General features: G+C 38.6%; 1 protein-coding gene and 1 long non-coding RNA gene across 6 annotated transcripts in view; one reads left to right on the top strand and one right to left on the bottom strand.

The window, feature by feature from the left end:
- The window catches only part of LOC121027415 (uncharacterized), a 45,404-nt gene extending 45,132 nt beyond the window's left edge, over nucleotides 1-272 (bottom strand). For both annotated transcript variants that reach the window (XR_005788730.1, XR_005788731.1), the window contains exon 1: nucleotides 114-272. This is a non-coding gene — a long non-coding RNA (uncharacterized LOC121027415). The remainder of the gene's footprint in view (nucleotides 1-113) is intronic.
- Nucleotides 1-11,117, top strand: part of CLCA2 (chloride channel accessory 2) — a 38,525-nt gene extending 27,408 nt beyond the window's left edge. For 3 of the 4 annotated variants that reach the window (XM_040470859.1, XM_040470860.1, XM_040470861.1), the window contains 2 exons: nucleotides 2,874-3,107; nucleotides 10,579-11,117. In XM_040470859.1, coding sequence (XP_040326793.1) covers nucleotides 2,874-3,107; nucleotides 10,579-11,024 — 680 coding nt within the window. In that variant the 3' untranslated portion in view covers nucleotides 11,025-11,117. Of the gene's footprint in view, nucleotides 1-2,873; nucleotides 3,108-7,135; nucleotides 7,215-10,578 lie in introns of all 4 variants that reach the window. The other variant, XM_040470862.1, reaches the window with a different exon arrangement.
- Nucleotides 11,118-11,391: the final 274 nt, after the last annotated feature.

Here is an 11,391-nt window from a genome sequence, read left to right on the forward strand (position 1 = left end):
CTCCGAGCCATCAGCCCAGAGCCTGACGCGGGGCTCGAACTCACGGAACGCGAGATCGTGACCTGGCTGAAGTCGGACGCTTAACCGACTGCGCCACCCAGGCGCCCCATCACCTCACTTTTAGATGATCACCTGGAACACACACCTCATTAAAAAATGGGAGCTGCTCACGCCGCCTGGGTGGCTCAGTTGGTTAAACATCTGACTCTTAATTTCTGCTCAGGTCATGATCTCACGGTTCGTGAGTTCGAGCCCTGCATTGGGCTCCGTGTTGATGCCGTGTGGAGCCTGCTTCCAATTCCCTCTCTCTCCCTCTCTCTCTCTGCCCCTTCAGCCCCCTCTGTCCCTCAAAATAAATAAATAAACTTAAAAAAAGGGAGCTGCTCTATTTTCACACCACCAAATCTCCAGACACAGTAATGTCTGCATCCTTCTTCTCCTCTCCAAAGACCAGTGTCTCTGCTGGCTTCTGCTCTGGATCCCATCTAGCCTGCCCATCCAGAGGCCTTGTGAGCTCACTTTTTTTTTTTTTAATTTTTTTTTCAACGTTTATTTATTTTTGGGACAGAGAGAGACAGAGCATGAACGGGGGAGGGGCAGAGAGAGAGGGAGACACAGAATCGGAAACAGGCTCCAGGCTCTGAGCCATCAGCCCAGAGCCTGACGCGGGGCTCGAACTCACGGACCGCGAGATCGTGACCTGGCTGAAGTCGGACGCTCAACCGACTGCGCCACCCAGGCGCCCCTTGTGAGCTCACTTTTGCACGGTCCCACTCTTCTGGCCCCTCTGAACCACATTCAAGCATGATTTATTACATCTCCAATTTTAACTGGTCTCCCTTCAGATTCTGTCTACCTCCCTGTCATCTACATCCTTGACATTAGTCTAATCCTGCCATCTGCACTTTCTCACCTTTAATTTACCACTTTCTATTCATCGCAGTCTGACTTCCACCCAAATCACTCCACTGGAAGTGCTCTGACCCTAGCCACCAACGGCCGCACTGCTGTTAAATCCAACGAACGCATTTCAGTCCTCATTTTATCTGACCTTAGCAGTGTCTGCCACAGCTGATTGATTTCTCCTTCGTCATATACTGGTTTCTACGATCACCTCTTATTCTCTGGAATTTTTTTGTTGGGCTCCTTTCCCAGTTCCTCCTTTTCTACCAAGCCTCTAACTGTTGGCACTTTTCAGAGCTCAGGCCTAACCTCTTTACCCTATCACCTATAGCCACACTGCCTGGGTTTGGAACCTCGCTCCTCCATTTACTAGCTTTGTGATTTGGGGCAAGTTACTTAGTTTCTGTGTACTTCAGTTTCATCATCTTGAAAAAGAGGGGTAATAGGGGCGCCTGGGTGGCGCAGTCGGTTAAGCCTCCGACTTCAACCAGGTCACGATCTCGCGGTCCGTGAGTTCGAGCCCCGCGTCGGGCTCTGGGCTGATGGCTCAGAGCCTGGAGCCTGTTTCCGATTCTGTGTCTACCTCTCTCTCTGCCCCTCGCCCGTTCATGCTCTGTCTCTCTCTGTCCCAAAAATAAATAAACGTTGAAAAAAAAAAAAAGAAAAAGAGGGGTAATAATTGTACCCTCCTTGTAGTGGTGATAGGAAAATTCAATAGTCGATCCACACAAGGTACTTAAATAAGTACTTGGCACGTAGTGAGCCAGGCAGTCAATAAATGCTATTTAACACTATAGTTGACATTTTTATTAGGTAACTTCATTAATCCATATGGCTTTAATAATATCTATATGCCCATATCTTCCAAATTCACAAGTTCAAAATTATTAAATCTAGATAAAACCTCTTTTCTGAGCTTAAAATACATATCTAACTGGCTCCTTGTCATCTTTAATTAGATGTTTTAGAGGAATCACAAACCCTGTAACTTACATGTTTAGTCTCCTTCTCTTTAGCCTGCTTTTCCTTCGAAGTTGCATATTTTAGAAACCTGAGAGCTGTTTCTTTTTCTTTTTCTTTTTTCCACCAACTTTCTTTCGCTGTATGACTCCATATTCAAATCCAACACCAGCTTTTATTGATTTATCTCCAAATTACATCTCAAACTGCCTACTTCTGCCCTCCTCCCCACTGCTGTCACCCAGCCCAACCTGCCATCCTCTCCGTCTGGACTATTGTAGTGGCTATCTTAAGGGCCTGCTGATTGTTGCATTAGAACCCATTCTCCAATGAAGGCAGCTAGAGTAACCTGTTAGAGAGTAAATGTGACCATGTCACTGCCTTGCTTCCCCATAGTTAAACTCTAAAATCATTATGGTGGCCTGCCTACGTGAGCTTCTCTCTCCTGTCTTATCTCAAACTATTCTCCTCCTTGCTTTAATTAATTTTTTCTTATTTGCAAAGCTCTTTAGTACCTCAGAGTTTTTACACAACCTGTTCCCTTTGCCTAAGATATTATTACCTCCGCTCTTTGCCTGACTGACTCCTACTCACCCTTTATGATACTTTTAAATGTTACTTCCTTGATAACATTATAACTTATGTACCTGTGTTATTTTTCTTCACAGCACCCTGCCTTTTTTCCTTCCTACATTTATCATAAGTTATAAATATGGTTGTATTAGTATGAATATAAATTCTGTTTTATAGTTTTGAGATACTGTTTTGTCTGTGATTACTGGCAGAACATATACCCTCAATATACTTATTTAACGAATGGAAGGATGGATGGATGGATGGATGGATGGATGGATGGATGGATTAATGAATTATAGAATAAATAAACTCAGTTATTTTAAAGATGTATTAAAGAAAAAAAAGGTTTTAAAATGTCTCTCAATAATCTCTCAAAACCAAGCTATTCAGGAGATTCTAATTTGTTGTTTTGGCCACTCTTTTCATGGTCACAGGTAACATTCAGATGAATGCCCCAAGAAAATCAGTGGGCAGGCATGAGGAGGAGCAAAAGTGGGGCTTTAGCCGAGTAAGTTCAGGGGGCTCCTTTTCCGTGCTAGGAGTTCCGGCTGGCCCCCATCCTGACGTGTTTCCACCATGCAAAATTATTGACCTGGAAGCTGTAAAAGTGGAAGAGGAGGTGACTTTATCATGGACGGCACCTGGAGAAGACTATGATCAGGGCCAGGGTAGGCTTCTTGGTTTCACTATCTGTTTCTCTATGAGGCAGAATTTCTAATAACTATGCCAGGGGTTAGTTGGGTAAAAATGCTTTGGGGGCTTAGAGCTGACAGAACTGCAGAGAGTTGTTATGAAAAGCTCTGAGTTGTTCATAAGGCATTACATGGAACGAGAGTCTAGGGATAAGAGCTTGTCAGCTCCCCCAGAACTGAGAAGGCTCTGGTAAACTAACTGACACTCATCATCTAGAACTCTTGATTGGAAACATAAATACTATATGCAAGAGTAGTCTAGTCAACAGAAATGGCTCCGGCATTACAGAGCATGGACTTCCAAATACTGGAGTTATTTAGTTTTCTGAAGATTAGATAGTGAATAATGAATTCGAAGATTTACAAGTCAAGGTTAGGGGAATAATTCCCATAAGTTATGCAAAACTTGATGCATTTTCTGCCCCCATTTCTGAACCTCACTTTCATCAGGGAAACTAGAACCAGGTCCCTTATTTGGCCTTTCCTAGCCTTGTTTGGATGGACATTGATGAACTTCTTTCTTAACTTTCCTTTTTCGAAGGCCTACGCCAGCCTTCAGGCTTCCATCATCATTCCTTGACCCTCATAGCAACTCAACATAATAACTTTTCTGCAAGAATCACCTTTCTAAACATCTTTGCCATCACCAAAACATGGTTATCATTGATTACACATTAAATGGTTTATTTCCTGTTGCCTCTGATTGAGATTCCTATAGGAACCAACCTTCTCTATCGAAAGGTTTTTGTCATTATCAGTCAATAACAGTAAACACCTTGGGCCTTTACCAGTCTTGCTTCCAACTTGGGCCATTGTTTTTTGGCTTAAAATTTTCTGTCCATTTACTACATTCACCAGAAAGCATCTCAATTACAAATAATTCTGTGCTACTGAGGAACATCAATATTGTAGCTTTGTCTTCTAATTCTTTTATCAAACTCTGTCTCTTCTTGCCAGAGGAGAAGGAAGTAAAATATATTCTGAATTAAGAATTCACGTAATTTAAAGATTGGAGATATGAAATGATTGAAACTCTGGGATGGATATGTCCCTTGTATAAAGGAAAAAGCTGTAACTCACATCTCAGGAAAAAAATTCTTCCCTCTGTGGCTTTAAGTCTAGCTGTTTGATCTTTGGCAAGTTGCTTAACCTCTGTTGGCCTCAGTTTCCTTATATGGAAAATAGGACTACAAATATTTATTTCATAAGTTATCATAAAGAATAAATGAAGTGACACATAAAAATCAGAAAGGGGAGAGAAAGTATGCCAAGTTTCCTGGGCTCCTCGTTTGCATTGCTGTTGTCTTCTCTAGCCAAAAACACTCCCATCTGTATTTAAAGGTAAGAGTGATGCCTGCCATCTAGTGTTCTCACTCTTTCCTCACTGCCTCAGAAATGCAGTGTGCTACATGAGACAAAAGCTCAAATTCCCCTCCCTACTGGGAACTGTTCTTTCGGTGCCCCAGGAGTTTCAACTACACCACTAAATTAAAAGAGTAGAGAGAGGGGTGCCTGGGTGGCTCAGTCGGTTGAGCATCCCACTTTGGCTCAGGTCATGGTCTTGCAGTTCATGAGTTCAAGCCTTGCATTGAGCTCTGTGATATGTCAGAGCCTGAAGCCTGCTTCAGATTCTGTGTGTATCTCTCTCTGCCTGTCCCCTACTTGTGCTCTGTCTGTCTCTCTCTCAAAAACAAATTTTAAAAAACATTTAAAATTTTTTTTAAAGAATGGAAAGAAAGCGTGTGCTATTGGTGGTTATTAATGGCTTGGAAAGAAGAAATACAACCATCTGGGATGTTAGAATTGGTATCACAAAGGGCATTAATCAAGGGAATAGAGAGATCTCCACACAACCTCACTGATGACAGGGATGACTGAAGCAGATCTGGCTCATTATGATGTCAAAACCATAAACCACAAAAAATATGTTGGGAGATGGCTGGATGTGTATTAAGTTGCTGAAATCACTCAGTCATAACGGATTCGACAGCTCAGCAATGGCAAAACTGACCAATTAGTACTGAACAGACCAACTAGCAAGTAGATTCCTATTTAATTCATAAACATGTGCTTTTATTGACTCCCCCCCCCCCCAAATTATTGTCTGGAAAGGCGTTGTCTTCATGTCTATGACCAGAGTTAGAAATAATGGGGGTATGTCTCTGGTTAACAATGATAAAAAATGTGACTATTCTTAAAAACGTTGTTAGCAGTAAAGGAATATCTAATATATGCACAAGCGTATCAGTGTATATCCAGGTGCCCGTTCTTCACCATACACAATGTCCTAAAAAAGATGACCAATTACATGTTATAAATAAAACATTAGCAGATCACCATTATGTCTGGGAATGTATACAGGCTAGGCATTATGGAAACGGGCTACTTCCTTGGGTTTTCATTATAAGTCTGGGGTAAAATACTTGTTAAAATTCAGCACCAAGCATGTGACGTATCTTTGCTATAAAGTTAATTTCTTTTGTATATCTTTCCAGAAATTCAAGTGAAAATATATTTACTAAGTAACTATTAATACTCAGCACAGTGCTAAACATTATATAAACATAATTTAAGATGGTCATTGCACTCCCAAGAATTTATAATCCTATATTAAGGGGAAAAAATAGTCAAAAACACAGTTTAACACCATGCCATCTGTATGGTTTGGAGAGGCCCGGTTCTTATCCCAGGAGCCTGGGCAGAGCCTTTGGACAACAAAAAAAGCACCAATCTTGTGCGTACTTCCCTGCACTATATTCCCTACATGCCTAACAGCCTGCCCTGCACACTCTTCCTCGGACATCTTTTCATCATGTTCTTGTATAACCATTGTTGAACACATTGTCTTTAAAAATTGTTAAAAATGTGCTGTTTCTGAGGAAGCTGCAGTGACAGCAACTGTTTCTCCCATTATCCCCTCCCCTAACCCTCAGTTATGCTTCCGAGCTGGAAGAACACTTAGTAGAAGAAACCTAAAACAATCCTTAGGGGATAGCTTGGATGTCAAATGAAGAGAGGTAGTAGGAATTGTTCTCACTAGTAAAGAGAGAGCTCCCTAAAGATGGGACCAAGTCTTCAACTTCCTCTCTGTGTCCTCAGTCTAAGCCCAGAGCTTTCCATACTAGGAATTTATTGGTAAAGGTGCTAATGAAGATGTAAGCCTTGGTAACTGGAAAAGAACAATTACTGGGAAATAAGAAATAGAAAGGAGTGTACTCTAGTGGGAGGCTGCGTAGCATAGTGTAAAGGTACTGGGTTCTAGAATCAGACACAGCATGTTTTACCTGTGTAACCTGAGACAAGTTACTTAAATTCTCTCACTTTCTGATTTTTAATCTGCAAAAGTAGATAGTAAGAATAGCTACCTCAGAGCGTTGCTGAGAACTGAATGAGGTAAAACACAAAGAGGGATTAAAATAGTGCCTCGTCCATATTAATTGCTTAGGAAATACCAGCATTTGTAACATTTTGGAGACAGAAGGGACCTTAAAGACAAGCTAATCTGACCTTCTTGTTTGAAACGTAAGGGAATGAACGTGAGAGTTTAAGTGTCTTGCCCAAGGCCATAGAACTACTTTCATTGGCTAAAATATACTGTTAAAGCAGAGTTAGAGATGAAACCCAGAGAGATACATACCTAAGTGGTCAAAGATGCAGAAGTGGCCTGATTTCTCTTTCTCACAGCGACAGGGGCAACACAACTACTGTAAACAGAAGGAGCCTCTCCATGAATGTATGTGCTGAGTTTGTTTTCAGTCTTTGCAGTTTCACAGCTGTCCTGCATAAAGTTTAGTAGGTGCTCATGGTAGAAAGTGCATGGGATTTGGAGTTAGAAGAAAGAATTTGGTTCCAGCGGTACAACTTTCTAACTGTTGACCATGTCACCACATTTAACCTCCTGACTCCCCATCTTTTTATTTTAAATTTCACAGACGGGGGCTGTACATGTGGACAATCTTTGTAAATGCTAAGGCTTATGAAATATTGCTTGTTTCATTATCCAGGAGAAGACTCTGGGAGAATCTCATGGAGAGCTTTCTCCATAGAGAACCACAGACATAGGAACAATGGATATGTTCCACTGTGAGTGTGGAGTAGATGGTCAGCCTCACTTCTTATCCATGTCTGTCCACCTGTATTTGAACTGCAGCAGGGAGCAACTCAGCTCCAGTGCTCCAACTCAGCACCCAGAGGGAATTGGCTGATTGATAAATTTGAATATAAAGGCTATTTTCTTTTTACAACCTTCTCTAAGGGTGCTTTCCTTTAATTACTATCCAGGAAATAGAAATAGTCTCATTATTAAAGTAGTATAGATTTGGAAACTGTTCAAAACACAGCCATCAGAAAATTTTCATTTTTTAATTAAAACTTGGAATGTCCTATGGTTTTCATTCCTTAGGACAAAATCTTTGTTTGGAGCTGCTTTGTCCATTGTTAAATCTATTTTTAGCCATTTCAGATAAGAATTATGATCTTATTAGAGTGTTAGTACTATAGGTGGTTTCCTTTTTTGCATCTAGTGATTCTTTGTCATTAATTTTATTTTTGAATTGGTAATACATTCACATGGGTTGAAAATCAAAACAGCACAGCAATGTGAATGTAACACGTAAAAATGTACTGACCTGTACACATAAAAAATGGTTAAGATGATAAATTTTATGTTATGTGTATCTTACTCCAATTTGAAAACTCAAAATAATATAAGGAACATCAAAACAATTAAATTTCTGCCCTCAGCTACTCCAAATTTGGCTGTTCTATAACATGCAGTTTTCTTAACTTGGCACAGTTTGCCTTGAATTAACGTTTACCATTTCACATATGACGTGAGAATCTTTCAAAACTATAATTCCGTGTACCCTTCTGTCATCTTTTGCGGTCTTGCTGGCATTTATCGTATGTCTACATTTTTATAAAGCCCACAATGCATTGCCATGGTTTTTGTTTTAAACAATCACTTGTACTTTTAAGAAATTTTAAAGAGAGAAATTGACCCTTTTTAGCCACCCAGATTGTCAGCATTTCTAGTCTTCTTCCTTGCTGTAGGTCTGAATTTTTATCTAGCATCATTTCCCTTGTTGCTCAGGTCTTTGAGTGAAATTCTCTCAGGACTCATTTATATGAAAATGTGTTTATTTCACCTTAATTTTTTAAAGTACATTTTCACTAGATATAGGATTCTTGGGCAATAGGTTTTTCTTTCAGTACTTAAATAGGTCATTTCATTGTCTTGTTTTCAATTTTTTTCTTATGAGAAGGTAACTATCATTCTTACTATTATGTTCCTAAGTGTAAAGTGTCTTTTTTCCCTTTGACTGTTTTAAATTATTTTTATCTTTGGTGTTCAATAGACTGACCATGATGTGTCTCAGTGTGTTTTTCCCATATATATTCTTTTTGGGGATTGCTGAGTTTCTTGGATCTGTGGAATATTCCTTCTGAGCAGATTTAGAATATTTTCAGCTATTATATCTTCAAAAATTTTGTTCTATTCTTTTTCTTCTTTCTTTCTTGGATAATATTAACATAACATAACATAACATAACATAACATAACATAACATAAACAATACCGACACTAAATGGATAGGACAGTGGGTCACAAAGATCATTGAGATTATGTTTGGTTTTTCTCTTTTTTTCCTGAGTGCTACAGTTTGATTTCTATGCACTTGTCTTCAAGCTTACTGATTATTTTCTGTTGCGTCCAATCCACTCTTAATCTCCTATTTTTTTTTAATGTTTATTTCTGAGAGAAATAGACAGAGGGTGAGTGGAGAAGGAGGCAGAGAGAGGGAGACACAGAATCTGAAACAGGATCCAGGCTCTGAGCTGTCAGCACAGAGCCCAATGCGGGGCTTGAACTTGGGAATGGCAAACTCGTGATATAGGCCAGTGGGATGCTTAAAACTGAGCCACAGGCATCCCCCCCCCACACACACACAATCTCTATTCTTAAAGCATGGCTCTTCCAGTGTTTAATGGATATTTAAGGGCTAATAAGCTCCTCTAACTTGGCAACACTCACACTCCAAAATCTATATCTATACCTATGTATCTATATAAAACTCTGCTCAGTTTTTCAGCCTTCTAGCTATTATTCGTCTCTTGAGTTCTTAATGTTTCACCCATACATGAATAATTGGACGTCTCCCGATGACTTGAAAAAAGTATATAGAGTTGGGGCTGGTCCTTCTCCAGCTCCTTCAAGTTTTAGCCCCTCTGGCAATCTCTTCCTCTGTCCTCTGATTTCCAGATCCAGAAGGTAGCTTTCAGTTCCAGCTATCTGTACAGGAGAGGGAAGTGCCTTCAGAGGAAAAGCTGCATAAACATGGATCATTCCTACTCTGGTTTCCTTTTTTTTTTCTTTTTTACGGATTATAACTCCTCTTGTTTCTGCCTATTTTTATCTGAATCCAGTGCTTCAATGGCTTTGTGTCGTTGTTCTGTTTTTTGCTTTCTTCAGAGTTCATACCCACTATCTGCTGGAGAGTTAGTCTAATAGAAGCCACTTAACCATTACCAGAACTCAGAATTAAACTTTTACTGTTGAATTAAGTAACATATACTTTTGTCACTTAACATTTATGCTTATATTTTTCCTAAGAGGATATTCCCCATGTAGAAGTTTTTCATTTTATGTATTCAAATTTATCAATTTCTTGTTTATGGATACTGAATTTTGAGTTTTAATTAGAAAGGCCTTTCCTACTTCAAAACCATACTGGAATTTACCTATTGTTTCCTACTAAATAGTTAATATTTTTATTTTTTACTCCAAACTTTTTGATAATTATGGAGTTTATCCTGAAAAAAAGGTTTGTGATATGGATCCAATTTTATTTTTTTACAAAATTGTACCCAACTGTCACAACACCATTTATCAAGAAATTTGTATTCCCCACCCCACCCCCCATTAATTTGAATTCTATGTCTATCATATGCTAAATTCCTGGCTGTATTTTGGCCTACTTTTAGATATTAGTTTATTCATGTACCAGAAGTGTAGGCTTTAGTTATAGAAATATTATAGTGTTTTTATATCATATAGGTTTAGTCCTTCCACACTGCTATTTTTTAGACTTTATGTCGCCAACCCAGATTATTTATTTTCTGTTCAAGTTTTGCAATAAGCTTGTTAAAATGGAAACTAGAAGCACTTTCAATAGAATCATGTAAAATTTACAAAATAACTTAGGGAAAAATAACATCTTTATTATGTTGAATCTTCCTATTCAAAAAACATAATAAGCTTTTCCTCTTGTTTAGGTTTCAATATGAGTTCTTATATAGTGTTTTAAAGTTTTGTTCATATGCAATTTTTTGTTATGTTTATTTCTAGGTATTTTGACTTTTTGTTGCTAGTCTCGTTATTCATTTATAATAAGCTAGATAACTTACCCAAGTGACTTAACCTTTCTATTTATATTTTTTAATTCCAGCAAACAGCTATGAAATAAGAATGAGTCAAAGCTTACAGAAAATTCAAGATGACTTTAACAATGCCATTCTAGTGAATATATCAAAGCTACTAAGTCCTCAGCAAGCTGGCACCAAGGAGATATTTACATTCTCACCAAAGCTTTTCACAAATGGACCTGACCATCAACCTGATGGAGAGACACAAGAAAGCCACAGAATTTATGTGGCAATACGAGCAATAGATAAGAACTCCTTAAAGTCTGCTGTGTCTAACATTGCCCAGGTATCTCTGTTTATTCCCCCAAATTCTGCTCCTGTACTTGCCAGAGACCATCTTATATTGAAAGGAGTTTTGACAGCAGTGAGTTCAATAGGAATCATTTGCCTCACTATAGCTGTAACACATTATACGTTAAACAGGAAAAAGAGAGCAGACAAGAAAGAGAATGGAACAAAATTAATATAAACAAATGTATAGAGTGCCTTCCTTCTTAGATATAAGATCCATGGCCTTTGCACTTTATAAAAACATACCAATAAAGTAAAATTGACATCAGAACTATTAAAAATGCTTTGAGTTTTTGTATAATACAGGTCAGATTTTTATATGCTAAACAGACACCAAAAAATATTTTATAACAGTCATTTTTGAAGGAAATTAGGAAACCCTTAAGCTTTGGCTATGGACAAAATAATAAAAATTAGTCGCCAAGGTAATGTCTTTAAAAGCAAAGGCAAGGGCAAAGTTGAATTAAAGAATCAAGAAAAGTTTGTTTTATTGTAGAGGAAAAATAGCCCCAAGTAGAGAAAAGGAGTTTGGTATAACTGTCTAT

Source organism: Herpailurus yagouaroundi, unplaced genomic scaffold, assembly GCF_014898765.1.
Source record: "Herpailurus yagouaroundi ecotype Mexico unplaced genomic scaffold, PumYag 77, whole genome shotgun sequence".
NCBI classification, from domain to species: domain Eukaryota; kingdom Metazoa; phylum Chordata; class Mammalia; order Carnivora; family Felidae; genus Herpailurus; species Herpailurus yagouaroundi.